The sequence below is a fragment of the Phascolarctos cinereus genome, unplaced genomic scaffold, assembly GCF_003287225.1.
Source record: "Phascolarctos cinereus isolate Bilbo 61053 unplaced genomic scaffold, phaCin_HiC Scaffold_5;HRSCAF=322, whole genome shotgun sequence".
Lineage (NCBI taxonomy): Eukaryota > Metazoa > Chordata > Mammalia > Diprotodontia > Phascolarctidae > Phascolarctos > Phascolarctos cinereus.
Window position 1 is genome coordinate 75855290 of NW_027555958.1, and position 19705 is coordinate 75874994.

A 19705-nucleotide genomic window follows, 5' to 3' on the forward strand; every position below is an offset into this window, starting at 1 on the left:
CATGTAACAACTCTTGGCAAATCTTAAAGCATTATCTAAAAGTTGGCTATTGTTATTATTATTCTTGTTGACCTGAGGTTACCCTGGTAGTGGGGAGTGTCCAGATTTGAACTGTAGCCGAAATCCAACCCTCTTCCCTCTTCATCCCGCTGCCTCATTGGAAACCAATTAGCAGAGTCAACAAACATTGTGTTTACCAGAGCTACCTGAGGACAAAAGTGACACCTGCCCACATTCAAGGCAGACCCGGGCTCCAAGCAATGGGGATTTCATTCCAGGTGCTCAGGCCTTGGAAGCTGTTCGTTGCTTTCAGAATTAATCATTGACAAGGCAGCAAATGGCATGCCCCAACCAGGTGAGATTAGTTCCTCTTGTTTACAATGAATAAAAGAGCTCTTTTCAGGTACAAAAGGTGGATCTTTGAGAAGAGACAGGGGGACCCTGTGAAGTAATCCTACAAACTCTTTGTGGAAATATATGAGCTGGGAAGATTAGAGATATAACCAAATTCACCTTAGCTGGAGAAAGGCCCTCGAAGGAGAGGGAGAGAGGGAGAGAGGGAGAGAGGGAGAGAGGGAGAGAGAGGGAGAGAGAGAGAGAGAGAGAGAGAGAGAGAGAGAGAGAGAGAGAGAGAGAGAGAGAGACAGACAGACAGACAGACAGACAGACAGACAGACAGACAGACAGACACGGGGGTGGGGTCAGTACCATTCACCTTAAAGCTAGGGCCAGGGCGTTGTTAACTGTTGGCTGCAAGCACAAAATATCAAAAGTTGTTCAGGACAACTCCCAAAAGAGACACTAGGACACTCTCCCTCATTTGTCTCAGTTTTAATTGCCAAGTGAGTAATCAAAATGTCTAGAAATTAGGACTGTGGGTTGAAAGCAGGAAGGGACCTCAGAAGCCATTTACACCAACCCCCCTCATTTTACAAATAAGGAAAACGAGATCCTTAGAGTTAAAAGTGACTTGCCTAAGGTCACAGAGGTATAAGTGGTAAATACTCTGATTCCAACTGGATACTAATGCTCCGACTACAAATTTAACATGCTTCTCAATATGCTAGGCTGCCTTCCATAATTCTTTTCACTGATTTCCATTTTTCTGTTTAGCAAAAAAAGGAAATCTTAAATTACCTTCTGAGAATCTCCTGCGCTCTCAGTCAGCAATCTCTGGTAGTAAGAGGATAAGCAAGAAGCACACATCCACAGAAAATGAAATGAAGACTGGATGACATTATCATCACTTGGCAAACTCCAGTGCCAGCATCCCTTAGAGAGGCTCCCATTAAGACCTGGCACAAGGCCATTAGGAGAAAATTTCACATGAGTTCAGGCCACAGGAAATTTCCAACAAGACTCCTCAGGATTAGCCATACAATGCAATACTATAGAATACACGTTAATTACCTGCCTAATAGGTGCCAGGCACTGTGCTAAACACTAGCATTTATATTTTTATAAAGCTAATTACGAAATTATTACTGCAGAAGATGTCTGAGCTTTGTAGAACCTTACAACTCAGGTTTCTAAGCCCTTCTAGGCACTAGAATCAGAGCTCGAATTTAGGTGCATCATTTCACATAAATCTTCTTTTCCCTCCCCCCCCCCAACAGTCCGCTCACCCCTAGGTCAACACACTTACCAAACCGACCCAAAAGAGAAAGAACAGGATTAACCAAGCTGGGTCTGTGCATTTTCTATAAATCTGGGGTCTCCACTCTCTCTGTCTCGGGCTTTCCTCTGCAGACACCTTTCAGAGAAAAGGAAAAACATAAGAGGTGGGGGGGGAGGCAGGAATAAAAAGTAGGAGAGGCTAAGAGGATTAGTAACCACGTGGGTCTCAACTTCCCAACCGAACCCCAGGAACTAAAATTGAAAGCTTTGACTTTTCTAACTATTCATTAATGGCAGAAATAAAATACCTGGAATTACTACTGCCCCAAGGGAGGGGTAGCTGTTTAGAAATCATTTTTGAAAGTAGCATTCGCTGTGCAAACCTTAAAATGCTATATAAATTCTAATCGTTGTTGCTGTTGTTATTATACCACCTGCTCGCTGCAGCCACACTCCCCTGGATGCAGCTTTAACTCTGCTTATGGCTCGATGCCATCTTCAAGGGCAAGAGCCGGGTCCCTCAATCCACTCCTACTATACACAGAGATTGCCCTTAGGATACGAAAGTAAGAGGAGTGAGGAGGAGAGGAGGCTGCAAGTTAGGCCACGGACCTACAGGTGGCCGGAAAGTTCGCTGCGGCCGGGACGGCTACGCCCCACAGTTCTGCGGCCTGGGGTCCCGGGGCGCCCTTCACTGCGCCGGCCCCCGCCCTCCTTGACCCTTCCCCCAGGATGCAATGGGGCAGCAGGTGCGGGGCCCGATGCCCCCCCACTCTGTGCAGGCTCCCCGTGGCTGGAGCCCGGCGCTTACCAGGTACTCCCCTCTGAAGCACGGCATTCTGCCAACCGGCTGGCCACCCACCGCTGGGGACTAGGAGCCGGGGCCACCCCCGCCGATGCCCAGGACAGGGAGATGCATGAGCTGCAGGCACAGCTGCCGGCAGGTAGTCTCTGTGGCTGCAGAGGGTGGAGCTCGGCGGGCAGCGCCTCCACGTGGCCAGCGGGGGCCTGCAGGGGCGTGGGCTGCCTACAGTGCCCAGGGCCAGGGGCCCCACCCCTCGCACCTTTCTCCGCCTCTCCCGAGCCCCGCCTCCCCGCCAGCCTCCAGGAGCCAGGTGACTTCCTAAGTCGCAAAAGGACCAGGACCTGGGCGTGAGTCACATTGTCTCATCTGCCCTGCGAACTTCATACCTGGGGGGACTAGAGAACTGGGAGGCTCACTGCCTTCCCGGGACACTGCGCCTGGGAGCAAATACAGAAACCCATCTGTTTTTTTCTGGAGCTAATACCCCTGGATGGAGTGGGAAGGGTACTGAATGTTGAGTTGGAAGACATATGGGTTCAAATCCCGCTTCTTAACATACTAGTTGTGTGACTGCAGCTTGTTGCAGGGATTGCCCAGTGATCTGTGCCACCTTGAACAAAGCACTTAACTTACTGGGCTTCAGTTCCCTCTATGGTAAAGCCGGGGGTTGTATTAGATGCCCTGGTCCTAAGTCATTTGACTTCACAGTGGCCCAGGCAACTCATCAGGTAGGTAATTCCGCGACCAAAAAGCTCACTGGATAGCAACCCTTTTCCACTCAGCAAGTCATTAAAGTAGGGCCGTGTGGTACAGTGGATAAACCAGTGACCCTAGAGTCAATTTATTAGATTCAAACCTTGTATCGAATAATTACTAGCTGTGTGACTCTGTGCAAGTCCTTTATCCTCTTTCTCCATGTGTAAAGTGGGGAAAATAAAAGCGCCTACCTTGGAGGTTAGTGTAAAGATCAAATGATATAATAATGTATGTGAAGCATTGTATAAATTCCAGATATTATGACCCTTACTGGATTATAAATTGTCTGAAGGTAAAAAACAATGTCTTATATGCCATCTGTTCCTAGGATAGTGTATTTTACAACTTCAATCAATACTGTGTGTTGAATGAATATTCAATATAATAATAATAGCATTTAGATAGTATTTTCTATAAAAAAATATTATCTCATTTGTTCCTCACAACAACCCTAGGAAGTTGGTGCTATCATTATTCTCACTTTACAGATGAGGAAACTGAGGCAAACAGAAGTTAAGTGACTTGTCCAGAGTCATACAGCTGATAAACATCCAAAGGTAGATTTGAAGTCAGGTTTGTGTGAATATGAGTCTAGCATTCTCTCCACTGTGCCACCTAGCTACCCCAAGAATGCAATACCCATCTAAGTGCATATTATTTGCCAGGCCTTTGTTAGGCTCTGGGGATATACAAAGACAAAGTGAAAACAGTTCCTGCCCTGCAGGGATTTACATTTTGCTTGGGGGGTGTAACCATGTACACAGATAAATAAATATGAAACATATACAAAATAATTTGGTGGGGGTTGGGACAGAAGGAACATGACCAACTAGTTGGGAGAATCACAGAGGGATTCTTGAGAGAGAAAGCATTGAGCTGATCCTTGAAGGGAGTTAGGGATTCTGACAGGGGACAGGAGAGAGAACATTCTTTTTTTATTTTCTTTTTTCTTTTCCACAAACCGAAAAATCTTTATTTTCTAGAAATAAGTATTTAAGATAATAGGATTTTTTGAGGGAGCATTTGCTCTTAGGAGGTTACTATAAAGATCAAGTGGTATAATAATGTATGTAAAGCATTCTATAAATTCCAGATATTATGACCCTTACTGGATTATAAATTCTTTGAAGGTAAAAAACAATGCTTTTAGCACAGGGCTTGGTACATGGCAAGCACTTTATAAATGCTTATTGACTGATATAGCTCCCTCTAAAAGAGGACAGAAGCTAAGATTTTAGCTGGGAGAGGTAGTATCTTAATTCATGGAATTGGTACATTTTGCTTTCTGGTATGCTGTGTTTCAGTTTCATCAAGACCCTGTAGGAAAAGTAGAGCAGGCATTGTTAGAACCAATCTCCAGAAAGTAAGGCTCAAGGGGGTAAGTGGTCAATAAGGAGAAGACAGAGTAGAATGTAATTAATGGGCCACTGTGACCTTTGAAAAATCATGCCAAATGGAGAGGTGTCACTGGCAGGAGACAGATAAATATCCTGACTTTTTTTCTCCCCCCCCCTTTTTTTTTTAAAGAAAAGGGATAAATTCTTCAAAGTCAGAGTCAGTAAGTTTGACTTCAATTCCTGCCAAAGTTCAAAATTCACTTGTCAATAATTTATTTTTTAATTCAAAACAAAAGCATTTATTGAAATAGGATTGTAAGAAAAGTATCAATAAAACACTTTCCCCCATGAAGCTAAGGCACTACTCTCTCCCCCAAATGCATGCATTGTCCTGTAGGAAAAGTGGACATGTGAAGGGAATGCATGTAGCCAGGTAAACCATATAGACCTCTGATTTTTCAGGGCTGCTGTTATCTTCTGGTGATATAGTATTGCTCTTTCTGGGCCTGCTCTTTACTTAGGTTGTTGTTTCTACTATTCTTTCTTTCTTTTTTTTCTTTCTTTTTTCTTTTCTTCCTTTCCTTCCTTTCCTGCCTTTCTTTCCTTTCCTTCCTTCTGTCCTTCCTCTTTCCTTTCTTCTTTCTTTCTTCTTACTTTCCTTTCTTCTTTCCTTCTTTTTTCTTTCTTTCTAGAAAACAATTGATAAACCAAAATATATTTTCTCTCCCTCCAACTCCCCACTCCATTAGAAAAATAAAAGAAAAGCAAATTCCTTGTAACAAATATGAATAGACAAAGAAAATAAATTTCCCGTTCAAATGTTCAAAATATACATCTCATTATTCACCCTGAATCCACCATTTCTGTCAGGAAGCAAATAGCATGCTTCATCATTGGTCCTCTGGAGTCATGGATGGTTATTGTGTTGATCAGAATTCTTAAAGCTTTCAAAGTTGTTTTTATGGCTAAACAAATTATGATATATTAATGTGATGAAATACTATTTAACTATAAGGAATAATGAAGGGAATAGTTTCAGAAAAACCTGCAAAAACTTATACAACCTGATACAAAGTGAAGTGAGCAGGACCAGGAGAATGATTTATATAGTAATAGCAATATTGTAAAGATAATCAATTGTGAAAGACTTGATAACTGATTAACACAATGACCAACCAGAATTACAAAGCACTCAAAATGAAAAATGCTATCTACCTTCAGATGGAGAATGAATGGACTCAGAATATGAATTGAAACATTTTTTTCCTCTTTCTTTTTCTTTCTTTTTTTTTTTGAACACAAGTGATGTGGAAATTTTTTTTGCATGACTTCATATTTGTAATGGACTTCATGTTTCTTGCTTTTTCGATGGATGTGGTCAGGGTGAGGGAAGAAAGAGAATCTGGAACTGAAAATAAAATAAAATAAAATTGAAAAAACCACCAAAGTTGTTTTTGACCAAAAAAAAACCATAAAGGAAAATGACAACAGTTGGAGGGACTGTGGGAAAACAGGCACATTGATGCACTGTGAGTGGACCTGTAAATGGGTATAACCATTATGAAAAGCATTTTGGAATTACACACACACACACACACACACACACACACACACACCACTAAATAGTAAATGCCCTTTGACCTAGATATATCATTATTTAACTTTCACCCAAAAAAGAATAAGAAAAAGAAAAAAAAGCCCTATACTCCTATATGTTTAGCATAGTGCCTATCACATAGTAGGTGCTAAATAAATGTTTATTGATTGATACAGAAAAAAATTTATAGCAACTCTTTTTGTAGTGGAAAAAAACTGTAAACCAAGGGGATATCCATCAATCGATCGATGGATGAATAAGTTGTGACATATGAATGAGATGTAGTAAGATTGTACTATAAGAAATAAGGAAATAGATGATTTCAAAGAGATAAGCAGAAAAGACTTGAATGAGCTGATGCAGAAAAAACTAAGTAGAATCAGAAGAACAATTTGTACTCTTATACTAATGTGAAAATGAACAATTTTAAAGACTCATAAACTGATGAAAAATGAAATGAACAAAGCCAGGAGAACAATTTGTACAATAACAACACTGGACATATTGTTTCTGTTGGCTGTTGCTTTGCTGGGTGTGTGGTCTCCACTAGTCTCTAGTCCAATGGTCATGTGGTCTCCTTTGGATGCTGAAAATTATAGACCCACTGGGTGTGTGGCTATATAATTTTCTTTGCTTTCAGCTTCTGGTTCTGGCTAAAGGCCTTGGCTATGGTGCACTCATTGCCTCATATTTCCTTCACCATGCTCTTTCAGTTCAAAGTTCCGTGGCTTTTTAATGGTTCTTTTACAAAACAGCAACCCTTAAGACAGAGCACCTGCCATGTGCCAGACACTGCTAGGTTCTGGCAAAAAAAATATAAAAAGTGAAATAAGGCCCTTGTCAGGGAGTTTACATTCTAGATGCTAACCAGTATCTTTGGGAGGGTTCTCATTGTGTTGTCAAAGAAATTTGACATTTCCATCTTTTCCCATCGTTTGTTTTTCATTTTCCAGCAAAGGCTATGCTTGATTTCAACTTCACTAACATCATGCTTTCCCTAGGATAAACTGATCCCTTAAAATCTCATCAGCATGTGGTGATGAGACTCAGTTTTTGGTACTTAACACTTTCTCAGCTCCCTCACATTGCCTCTTCTCTCTGGTTGGATGTTGGAGTGTAGAGCTGGAAACTCCTCCAGAAGCCTTCCTTTATAGAGGGGTTGGAACTTTCCAGGGAACTTCAATTTTCATCCATTGCCTTGATTGCTTTCAACTCCATCTGGTACCCCTTGGTTCTCCCCACTTCTCAGCTTCATTTTGTGTAGTCTTCCTCTATTAAATTGTAAGCTCCCTGAAGGCAGGGCTTATTTTTCTTTTTATTTGTATCCCCAGTGCTTAGTAGAGTGCCTGGCACATTGTTGTTTAGTTGTTTTATTCAGTCATGACTCCTTTTGGGGCTTTCTTGCCAAAAATACTGGCATGATTTGCCATTTCCTTCTGTAGCTGAGGATGAGGAAACTGAGGCAAACAGGGTTAAGTGACTTGCCCAGGGTCACCCAACTAGTAAACGTCTGATGCTAGGTTTGAACTCAGGAAGATGAGTCTTCCTGACTCCAGGCTCAGCACTCTATCTACTATGCTACCTAGCTGCCACCTGGAACATAGTAGGTGCTTAATAAATATTTATTGAATTGAGAATTGAAGTTTGCTAGGATTCCCAGTTTTGTGTCATGAGCAATTAAAAGAAAAGGTGTATTGATGCCTTTTGTTTGTCATGCTACGGTGATTTTCTGATATTCCCCCTCCCCCCTTAGTGAATCCTCCTTTGCAATAAAGAAAAATAGATAAGCAAAACTAATGGAGAGTTTATGTCACATTCTGAACCCATAGTCTCTCCTCTCTTTCCCAGTGAGATAGGAAGTATGATTTATCATTAGTTCTCTTGGATACCATCAGCATATTTAAAAGCATTTCTATTTTATACCTTTCTACAAGTAATCGATTTCAGACTTAAAGGGAATGGAGCACACCATTGTAGAACTCCTAGGTTGACACGCATCCTTTGATTTCTCCTCTTTGGGTTTGATAGCTTAGTGAGTTCTGAAACTACCTTCATTTGACTTCACTTGGTTTCTCAGATAGACGGAGTGGACCAAGTAATTTAGCAGAACAAATGATCCTTCCCCATCCCCAATTTCTTCTAGTTCACCAGTGGGTCAATTCTGCCTATTTAGTACTCAAGTTCATACATCAACAAAGTGGTTAAAACTCCTAGAGACTGAATGAGGAGGTCTAGATCGTTGGCTTTCTTTGTTACTAGTATTTCCATTCAACTACAATTTCCTTCATTTATGAACTAGAACTTAAAAAGCCCTTTGGGTTTTTTTTTAATTTCTTAACATTTATGCTTGTGAAAGTCTCATCATGCATTAATTCAAGTTTTGTGGTCTGTGCACCCTTCCTTCAAAAGATGCTGGCAGATATCAGGAACACAGTTCTGATGGATTACTCAACTGTTTTTCATCTTGAGAGTCCATATCTGCCATTTGATGCCCGTTAATTATTAACTGGAATCTTGTTCCTCCCTGAAAATAACTTCCTCTGGAGATTAAGTGAGGGTAATGATCTCTTCTGGTCCATCCTGTTCCCTTTAGAATGCAATTTCTTGAAGGATTTGGGTCATCTGCTCTTTCTTTGCTAAGGTACTGAGTACCTTAAAGGGGGGGTGAAGCTGGTGGGAAAGGTGTAATGGGGACAACTGGATGAGGCCCCCATGGAAGGGCTGAAGGGCTATGGGACACCTGAGATCCTTGAACAGAGAACAAAGTCTTTCTTTCCAGGAGAAATAAGGCCTAAGGGGCAAATACACTGGAGAGGCAGAGGTCACTCATTGATTACAATCCAAATGAAGGTAGGAATGATTGCTAGCAGACTGTTTCTTGAGGATTAGTTTTAATGATGGGAAGGAAGAGTCCCTTCCAGTTGGTCCAAAGTACAGAAAGAGGCTGGCAGCACAGAAGATAAGCAGTTTTGTCTATTTTATCTGGGGCCATCTATGGAACCAGTTGTAAGGAAGTCAGGTGACCCTCACCTATTTGGAACTGATTTTTTTTTAATATAAATTTATTTATTTTTAGTTTTCAATATTCACTTCCACAAGTTTTTGAGTTCCAAATTTCTCACCCCTCCCCCCACCCCAAGATGGCATGCATTCTGAATACCCCTTCCCTGGTCTGCCTTCTCTTCTATCTCTCCCCCTCCCTTCCTTATCCCCTTCCCCTCCTATTTTCCTGTAGAGCAGGATAGACTTCTGTACCCCATTTCCTGTATTTCTTATTTCCCAGTTGCATGTGAAAAACATTTTTTTTAAAACGTGTTTTTAAAACTTTGAGTTCCAAATTTTCTCCCTTCCTCTCTCCCCACCCACCCTCATTGAAAAGGCAAGCAACTCAATATAGGTTGTACATGTGTAGTTATGCAAAACACTTCCTTAGTAGACATGTTGTGAAAAACTAACTCTATTTCCCTTAATCCTATCCTGCCCTCCCATTTATTCTATTCTTTCTTTTGACCCTGTCCCTCCTCAGAAGTATTTGCTTCTGATTACCCTCTTTCCCAATCTGCCCTCCTCTCTATCATCCCCTGCTCTCTTGTCCCCTTCTCCCCCTATTTTCCTGTAGGGTAAGACAGATTTCCATACCCAATTGAATGTGTATGTTATTCCCTCCTTAAGCCAAATCCTATGAGAATAAGATTCCCTCATTCCCTCTCACCTTCCCCTGTTTCCCCTCCACTGTGAGAGACTTTTCTTTTCTTCTTTTGTGAGATGATTTACCCCATTCTACTCTCCCTTTCTTCTCCAAGTATCATCCTCTCTCATCCCTTAATTTTATTCTCCAGATATGACCCCTTAATCTTCAACTCACCCTGTGCCCTCTATCTATCTATCTATCTATCTATCTATCTATCTATCTATCTATCTATCTACATATAATTTTTTTCCTTCAACTACCCTAATACTGACAAAGTTCTCATGAGTTACAAATATCATCTTTCCATGCAGGAATGTAAACAGTTCAATCTTAATAAGTCTCTTATGATTTCTCTTTCCTGTTTACCTCTTCATGTTCCACTGAGTCCTGTATTTGAAAGTCAAATTTTCTGTTTAGCTCTGGTCTTTTCATCAGGAATGCTTGAAAGTCCTCTATTTCACTGAATGACCATTTTTTCCCCTGAAGGATTATACTCAGTTTTGCTGGGTAGGTGATTCTTGGTTGTAATCCTATCTCCTTTGCCCTCTGGAATATTATATTCCATGCCCTGTGGTCCTTTAATGTAGAAGCTGCTAAATCTTGTGTTATCCTGATTGTGTTTCCACAGTACTTGAATTGTTTCCTTCTGGCAGCTTGTAATATTTTCTCCTTGACCTGGGAACTCTGGAATTTGGCTACAATATTCCTAGGAGTTTTCCTTTGGGGATCTCTTTCAGGAGGGAGATCTGTGGATTCTTTCAATTTCTATTTTGCCCTCTGGTTCTACTATATCAGGGCAGTTTTCCTTGATAATTTCTTGAAAGATGATGTCTAGGCTCTTTTTTTGATCATGGCTTTCAGATAGTCCAATAATTTTTAAATTCTCTCTCCTGGATCTATTTTCCAGGTCAGTTGTTTTTCCAATGAGATATTTCACATTGTTTTCTAATTTTCATTCTTTTGGATTTGTTTTACAGTATCTTGATTTCTCATAAAGTCACTGTCTTCCAATTGCTCTATTCTAATTTTTAAGGAAGTATTTTCTTCAGTAATCTTTTGGACTTCCTTTTCCATTTGGCCAATTTTTCTTTTTAGGGCATTTTTCTCCTCATTGGCTTTTTGGACCTCTTTTGCCATTTGGTTAGGCTTTTTAAGGTGTTATTTTCTTCAGTATTTTTTTGGGTCTCCTTTAGCAAGCTGTTGACTTGTTTTTCATGATTTTCTTGCATCACTCTCATTTCTCTTCCATTTTTCCTCTACTTCCCTTACTTGCTTCTCAAAATCCCTTTTGAGTTTTTCCAAGGCCTAGGACTGATTCATCTTTTTCTTGGAGGCTTTGGATGTAGGAGCTTTGATTTTGTTGTCTTCTTCTGGTTGTATATTTTGATCTTCTTTTTCACCAAAGTAAGATAATATAGTCTGACTCTTTTTGTGCTGCTTGCTCATGATCCCAGCCAATTACTTGAGTTTTAAATTCTTTGTTAAGTTAAGAGTCTGCTTCCAATGTGGAGAGTGTAGTGTCCCAAGCTTCAGGGGTTTGTGTAGCTGTTTTCAGAGATACTTATAGGGACCTGTAAATTTTCAGTTCTTCCAAGGTGGTATGATAAGGGGTGAGGTGTTTACTCCTTTCCTGGCCTGTGACCACAAGTATTCCTTTCTGTCCGTAACTGTGAGGAGGGGTTCCTCTCTACAGCCACTACAAGCTCCACCATACCAGCGCTCCTCCTCACCCCAGCACTGCCGCCCGGAACTGTGACCCAGATCCACACACAGGCAAAGCAAGAGATTCGTGCCTCAGCACTGGCAAAGAGATCCCTGCAGTCCCTCTCTGATCAGCCACTGGATTCCCCCTCAGTCTGTGGGGCCGGACGCTCGGGAAGCAGCTGCCCCCCCCCCCAGGGGCAAGCTCTTGGGGAATGGAGCTGAAACCCCACCTTCCTCTCTGACCACTGACAGAAACAGACTTTTCCCACTGACCTTCTAAGTTGTCTTTGGCATTCATGGATTGAGGAGTCTGGAAACCTCCACAGCTGCCCGTGATTCAGTCCTCTGAGGCCTGCTCCAATTTTGCTGAGGCCTGCGCGCCCATGCTGTGCTGTGCTGCGCTCCCAGCGCGGCACGATATACCTTTCTGATCAATCATCCAGGTTGTCTTGGGCTGGAAATTTGTTTTTCTCTGTCTTTTTGTGGGTTCTGCTGCTTCAGAATTTGTTTAGAGCCATTTTTTATGAGTATTTGGAGGGGTTTGGGGGAGAGCTCAAGCAAGTCACTGCTTTCACTCTGCCATCTTGGCTCCGCCCCTGGAACTGATTTTGTACATGGGAATCTACATCTGCATTATCAGGCCACCACTTGTCTCTGGCATAAACTTGATTTGAGTAGCGAAGTGTTTAATAAATACAATTGCAATCCTTAGGTTTGGCAGCTCATAGTAGAGTAAAAGAACTCTCAGTGTGGAGTCCCAGGACATGGATTTGAATCCTGTTTCTACCATTTAGTATCATGGATTTGGAAGGGAAGGGAATCCAAGCCCCCTTATTTTAAAAATGAAGAGACTAAGGTGCAGAGAGTTTAAGAGGTCATCCAGGATCGTATACCTAGCACCAAAGTTAGGATTTGAACTCAGGTTTTCCTAACACCAAGCTTCATTTTGTACATACTTTGCCGCTGAAATGACTTTGGGCAAACCCTTTGTTGGCTCTCAGTCCCCAGTTCTCTGTAAAACAAAAGGGTTGGAACAGGCAGGTCTCTTCTCTCTCTAAAATCACAGTCCTCTGATTCTTGTGTCAAGACTGCCTTGTGAGAATGTAGACTTAGGGGAATGTTTTCATTCTGTTGACTTGGAGTCCCCAGTCAGGAAATCTGAGACTATTTTCTGCATGGCCACTCCTTGCCCCAAGTATATTAACTCCCCGGTTGGAACTGCAGAGTTCACAAAACTTTAAAAGGAACATTTTACTGAAAAGTTTTATTGATGGTGGATTTTGGGGAGAACACAGTTGCCTCCATTTTGTCCTGTACTTGACGCTATTACAATCTTCTGATTTTCTGTGCGATGCCTCATGACACAACTGAATGTACACAATAATCTCTCTTCCCCTAATACATTTACAAGTACTCAGGAAAACTCTTAGGATTTTGAGTAATTTCAGGAACTCACCCCCTTTTCTTTATACTATCTAATAAGGCACTTGGTAGGAGCTTAAACAAATGCTAATTAACTAACTGACTGATAAAGAAAATAGTTTCCTTTGGTTCAGGGTAAATAGTTACGCTAAAGGGTACATTTTTTCCTTTGTAACAATTTAAACATCTTCTTTCTGTCTGTTTTTTTTTTTAAATAAGTACATTCCAGTCTACTGTGCCTTGCCAGATCTTACCCTAAGCTGCTTTGTAAGCTACTCTTGCTGTCTTAGGTTGATATGGCTCAGAAGGAGAACATCTATCAATCAATCCATCTATCAAAAATCTCAATCTTTAAGTCCATAGGTAGATGTTCTCCACCTGAGCTATCAATTGATATAGATATTTATCTCGATTTGTCATTCAAACCTTATTCTATACTTCCTACCACCTGATTCCTCATTCCCATCTTCCCCTTCCACCCTAAAGTTTCATCTGAACTCCACCCAGCCCTTCCATTTATTAGCTCTTAGTGAAACTTGGCCTCTGCCTGATGACAGCTCCCTAGATACCCTTTCCAGTACTGGCTGTACCTTCACTCATTCTTCTCAGCTCACTGGTTGAGGTGGAAGAGTTGGAAGATTCTTTGCTCCCCAGTGCCATTTCCAGGTTCTCCACCTTCCTCCATTACTAAGTAACCTCTCTTCTTTTGAGGTTCATGCTATTCATAGCTAATGTCTGCAGACCCCTAGGTTACTCCTCTTCCTTTTTCCATGAGTCTGATATGTGGCTTACAATTTTTCTCTCCTCAACTCCTGCCCTCATACCAAGGAACTTCAACATACATACTGATTCTTCTTCAAATGAATTGTTGCGGTCTGGGAGGTTGTGACCCCTCAAAGACTGGAGTACACATGGGGTTGTCTGGAATGAATTCACACACTCAAGTATTCTTTAAGTCAAGTTTGCAAAAAGTTTATTGTTACCCTTTTCAGTGGGCAAGGATTCTTAAGGATCCTGCAACCTTAGAGTGGTACAGTTAAAGTTTATATAGGATAAAATAAAATAAAACATGTGCCAAATATGCTAACTAGGTGATTCAGGGTGGGATTAGGGAGTGGTTAAGGAGTGGTCAGTTCTAAAAGGAACATTCACTTCTTGTACCTACTGAGCAGGTGTTTTACCCAGAGTTCACTAGGAAAAGCCCACTAGGAGGGCCACATAAAGGTGTGGTTTTAGGCCTGCTACCTCACTAAATTAACTAGAGTTCAGGGATAGCTGAGAGTTGTCCAGTCTGCCACCAGTCAATGTCTTGTTTGACAAGATAGATGTAGGGAGTATACATATGTCTTAAGTCTAGAATACAGATAATGAGGAGTCCAGGATGTAGATAATGAGATAGCGCAGTAGTATAGATAGTCCAGTGGGTAAGAATATCTTTATGACCCAATGCAAAGCAGTTTAAACTAATAATTCCTTTAGGTGCTGTTTGTAACTGCACCAAGAAGAGAGATAAGGGTCTTGCTGGGGCCCACTCATGAGTAATTGCTAGGCACAGTGTCCTTGAGCTGGGGAGAAGCTGTCAGAGATAGTGTTTCTGAGGCTAGGGAGAAATTGGGGTCCAAGTACAAGCACCCAAACACAAGCACCCAAGCACCCCATCATAACCACTCAGTTTCTCAACATATTCACCTCCTACAAGCTACTCCTTTGTTAAACCTCAACTACACACAAAGCTGGGCATAGCCTTGATGTTGACATCATTCACTAATGTACCACTTCTATGTGCAAGAATTCTGAAATCCTCTTATCTGACCATAATTTACTAGCTTTTCACCTCTCCCTCAGCTTCTCCTTACATAATCCAATTTTTCATCTTCACCGTAACCTTCATTTCTTTGACCCCTCAATTCTTTCCCAGGCTATTTTCCCTGCATTAGCCATTCTGTCTTCTCCCCATTTTTACTCCTTGGTGAACCAGTTCAACTCTAGTCTCTGTCTTCCTCTCTTGAATCCCTAGCCCCCTTTATCATATTGCCAAGCCTCCATATTTGAATCACTCCCACCGTTTATTATCTTTATTCCTACATACATGCTGCTGGAAAAAAAGGTAGAGAAAAATCACATGACTACAAATTTATATTACATAACCTCAGCTGGTGTCCTGCTAGGCAATCTTATACCTCCCTTGTCAACTCACTATTCCACTCTTTGCACTCTGAAACCTCTCATAGCTTCTTCTCTCCCTACCCTCTTAGCTACAAACCTTGTTTCATATTTTATAGAAAAAAAATTGAGGCCAGTTGCTGTGAACTCCCTCTTCTTCATCTTCTTTCAGAAAGTGCCTTTTGCCACTTTCTCCTCTTTCATCCCTAACTCATGTGATGAAGTGGCCTTATTCTTTACCAAGACTAACTTCTGTACTTGTTCAAAGGACCCTATTCCTGTCCCCAAAAGATTTTTCTCCTCTGTCATCCCTGTTCTTTCATTTACTTTCTTTTTTTAAAATATGATTTATGTATTTATTTTTAGTTTTCAACATTCACTTCCATAAAATTTTGAGTTTTAAATTTTCTCCCGCTCTCACGCCTCTCCCCTGCCCCAAGACAGCATGCAATCTGACATAGGCTCTACTTATATATTCATATTAAGCATAATTTCCCATTAGTCATGATGTAAAGAACAATGAGAACTAATGGGAGGAAACATGAGAATGAAGAAATAAAACAAAACAACAAAGGAAGAGGAGAGCAAATCATATGCTTCCATCTGCATTTAGACTCCATAGTTCTTTCTCTGGATGAGGATAGCAATTTCGATGTTAAGTCTTTTGGAGATGTCTTAGATAATTACATTGCTGTAAAGAGCCAAGTCTATCAAAGTCAGTCACTATACAATGTGGTTGTTATTGTGTACAGTGTTCTCCTGGTTCTGCTCATTTCACTCTGCAGCAGTTCATGTAAGTCTTTCCAGGTTTATTTGAAGTCTGCCTGCTCACCATTTCTTATAGCACAATAGTATTCCATTACATTCATATACCACAACTTGTTCAGCCATTCTCCAATTGATGGGTATCTCTTCAATTTCCAATTCTTTTCCACCACAAAAAGAGTTACTATAAATTTTTTTGCACATGTGTGTCCTTTTCCCATTTTTATGATCTCTTTGGGATACAGATCTAGAAGTGGTATTGCTGGTTTTCATTTACTTTCAGTCTCTCCTGTCTACTAGCTCAATATTCCTACTGCCTACAAATATGCCCTTGACTCTTCTATCTTGAAAAACCCTCATTTGATCCTTACATCCCTGCTAAATATCCTATTTCTCTTCTGCCCTTTGTAGCTAAACTCTTCAAAAAGGCCATCTGTAATAGGTGCGTCTACTTTCTCTACTCTCATTCTCTTCTTAACCCTTACAGTCTGCTTTCTGATCTTATCATTCCATTGAAACTACTCTTTCCAAAGTTACTGATGATCTCTTTGGTGTCAAATCTAGTGGTTTTTATTTACCCAATCCTCATTCTCCTTGACCTCTCTGCAGCTTTTGATACTGTTGACCACCCTCTCCTCTTTAATAGTCTCTTCTCTTTAGGTTAAGGGATACTGCTCTCTCCTGGTTCTCCTCATACCTATGTTGACTGTTTCTTCTCTGTCTCCTTTGCTGTATCCTCTTCCAAATCATGCCCTTTAACCATAGGTGTTCCTTAGAGTTCTGTCCTGGGCCTCTTCTTTTCTTTCTTTATACTTCTTCATTTGGTCATCTCATCAGCCCACATGGATTTAATTACCACCTCTATGCTGATGATTCTTAGATCTACTTATCCTGCCCCAATCTCTTTAGTGACCTCCAGTCTTGCATCTCCAGTTGTTTTTCAGACGTCTCAAACTGGATGTCTAGTAGACATCTTAAACTCAATATGTCCAGAATGGAACTCATTATCTTTCTCCCTAAACTCTTCCCCCCTTCCTCCTCCCTCTTGCCTCCTGTCTTCCCTATTTTGTAGAGGGCAACACCATCCTCCTGGTTCATCATGCTCATAATCTAGGAGTCCTCCTCCTTATTATCTCCCACCTCTCATATCCAATCTGTTGCCAAGGCTTATAGATTTTTTGCAACATCTCTTTCTTTTTCCCATTTTTTCTTTTCTTTTTTTTTTTTAGGCAGTAGGGGTTAAGAGACTTTCCCAGGGTCACACAGCTGATAAGTGTCAAGTGTCTGAGGTCAAATTTGAACTCGGGTCCTTTTGGATCCAAGGCTGGAGCTCTACCCAGCAACATCTCTTGAATATGGCTCCTTCTCTCCTCTGATGCTGCCACCACTCTAGTGCAAGCCCTCATCATCTCATGCCTTGATTATAGCAATAGCTTGTTGGTGGGTCTGCCTGTCTCAAGTGTTGCCCCATTCCAATCCATCCTCCACTTAGCCACTAAAGCAATTTTCCTAAAGTGCAGGTGAAATCATGTTACATCCCCCACTCCCCAATAAATTCCGTTGGCTCCCTACTGCTTGCAGGATCAAATAAAAATACTCTGGCAATCAAAGTCCTTCATAACTTAGTCCACTTCTACCTTTCCAGTTTTTTTTACATTTTCCTCAGTCTCCCCTCCCCCCCTTCCTCCCACCCCCACCCAGTACTATTCCATTCAGTGACACTGGCCTTCTGCCTGTTCCCTGAAAACACACTCCATCTGTTGGCTACAGACATTCTTTCTGGGTGTCCTTCATTCCTGGAATGCTCATCCTCCTCTGTTTAACCTACTTGACCTCCCTGGCTTCCTTTAAGCCCCAACTAAAGTCTCACTTTCCACAGGAAGTCTTCCCCAACCCCTCTTAATTCCAGTGCCTTTCTGCTGTTGATTATTTCCTATTTATCTTGTATGTAGCTTTTTTAAGGTCTAGGGGTACAAGGAACCCCAAAATTCAAGTGAAAACGACATGGGTCCTTCCTCGAATGAATTTGACCAAAGCCTTCTTTCAGCCAGAGACAAGGTTTATTAAAACACAGGTTGGGGTGGGTGAGACTCTTAAGAAATCTGAGGAGAGACAGGGTTTATTATATTGCCAATAGAAGCGGGCCAGACTCATAAGGAATCTGAGGGATTTAAAGGGGGCAAGATGGACATTTATATACCGCAGTCAAGGACCGGCCAATAGCTTGGGTGGCTGGGAGGTAACAGACAAGGACCTGGAAGGGGTGGGTGCCCCAGGCCAACACAAGAGGCCTGGACTGAGTGGAGAAACTCCAGGGACTTTTAGGGGTCCATCATTAGTGCCCCATCAGCTTGCTTTTTAAAAATTTGTTTGCTTGTTGTCTCCCCCATTAGTCTGTAAGCTCCTTGAGGGCAGGGTCTATCTTTTGACTCTTTTGTATACCCAGGGCTTAGCACATTGTGTAGCAGATAGTAAATACTTTATATATATATAATATATATATATATATATATATATATATATATATATATATGTGTGTATGTCTGTGTGTGTGTGTGTGTCTGTGTGTGATCTATGGAATTGTGAGACACATTTATTGATCACTTACTGATGCTATGTATCACACTCTTGCATGGATAAATAAATTGCAGTATAACAGTCTTGGCATTCTGTAACCTCTACTGGCTTATTCTTGCAGTGGCTAACAAGGAGCTTAAACTACTTGCAACAGTGGAATAAAACAAAATGGAGCTTACTTCAGAACTCTGAGCCTCAGTTTCCTCATTTGCAAAATCAAGTTGGATTAGATGAACTAGGAGATCCTTTCCAGCCTATTATCCCAAGAGCTCTTGGAAAATATATACAGTCTGTAATGAGCTACTCTCTCCCCAAAAAGATGTGTAGCCCTTGATCACTTACAGTCAACAAGAGGCAAATTCTTTCCTCTGTTGATCCCGGCAAACAGGTGTTGCAGCTCTTCAGCAGCAAACACTGTTTCCCCTTTTTCTTTAAGACTCCTCCTGTAGTTCTCCACATTCCCAGGGGGGCATCAGGTGGTTCCTTCAGTTATTCCATGTAAGATTCCCACGGGCGCTTGCCGCCATTGCTCCTAACTGAATCCTGCCCCAGAATAAATCTGTCTGGGTCGTCATGGGCAGTGTTTGCAACCATGAACGGGAATGACCCCAGAGTTTACTTCCTGTGGTGGGACACAGTTATCCCAAGTCACAGCTGTAGTGATATAATGCTAGCCCAGGGAACCTCTTCTCCTGAGGTCATTTTCCTTGAACGCTCCTCTAGGGGACCTCTGTCCTCACAAATACTTCCGCGGGAAGGCAGACCCCACAACTTCGTCTTTAAAAGAATCTCAGACACAAATTATAGATTCAGAAATGGTGATGACAAATTTTGATGTTAGCTATCAGTCCATCTTTTCTCTATCTTTCCATCCTTCCTTTCTTCTTTCCTCTCTCCTTCCTCCCTCCCTCCCTCCCTCCTTCCTCTCTTCCTCCCTCCCTTCCTCCTTTTTTCCCTTCCTCCCTTCTCCTCCCTTCCCCCAGGCCAGGAGCTAACAAAGCATCCCAACTCAACTTTTCTTTATTATCTTTCTTAATCAGAGGCAACCTGGGTGGGATTATTCAAATAACCCTAGGCTGTTATCAGCCACACCTAAGGTGGAGGAAACCATATTTATATATCTATTATCTATATATAGATATATATATATATGTATGTATATGTGCAACCAGTTTTGCCACATGCATTCTCTCTTGGGGACACCACTCCTAGGGTGGGGTGGTAGAAGGGGAAAGAAAAAGAAATCTACATACTTGCTATACAAGTTTTTT

At 41.5% G+C, this 19705-nt stretch overlaps 1 protein-coding gene across 2 annotated transcripts in view; it reads right to left on the reverse strand.

Annotated features, from left to right (window-relative positions):
• SLC44A3 (solute carrier family 44 member 3) overlaps nt 1-2604 on the reverse strand; it is a 103484-nt gene extending 100880 nt beyond the window's left edge. Inside the window, exons 1-2 of one of the 2 annotated variants that reach the window (XM_020999430.2) lie at nt 2429-2604; nt 1646-1753 (exon numbers count right to left, since the gene is read on the reverse strand). In XM_020999430.2, the coding sequence (XP_020855089.1) occupies nt 1646-1753; nt 2429-2455 (135 nt within the window). In that variant the 5' untranslated portion in view covers nt 2456-2604. Of the gene's footprint in view, nt 1-1645; nt 1754-2229; nt 2302-2428 lie in introns of those variants that run through there. The other variant, XM_020999435.2, reaches the window with a different exon arrangement.
• Nucleotides 2605-19705: the final 17101 nt, after the last annotated feature.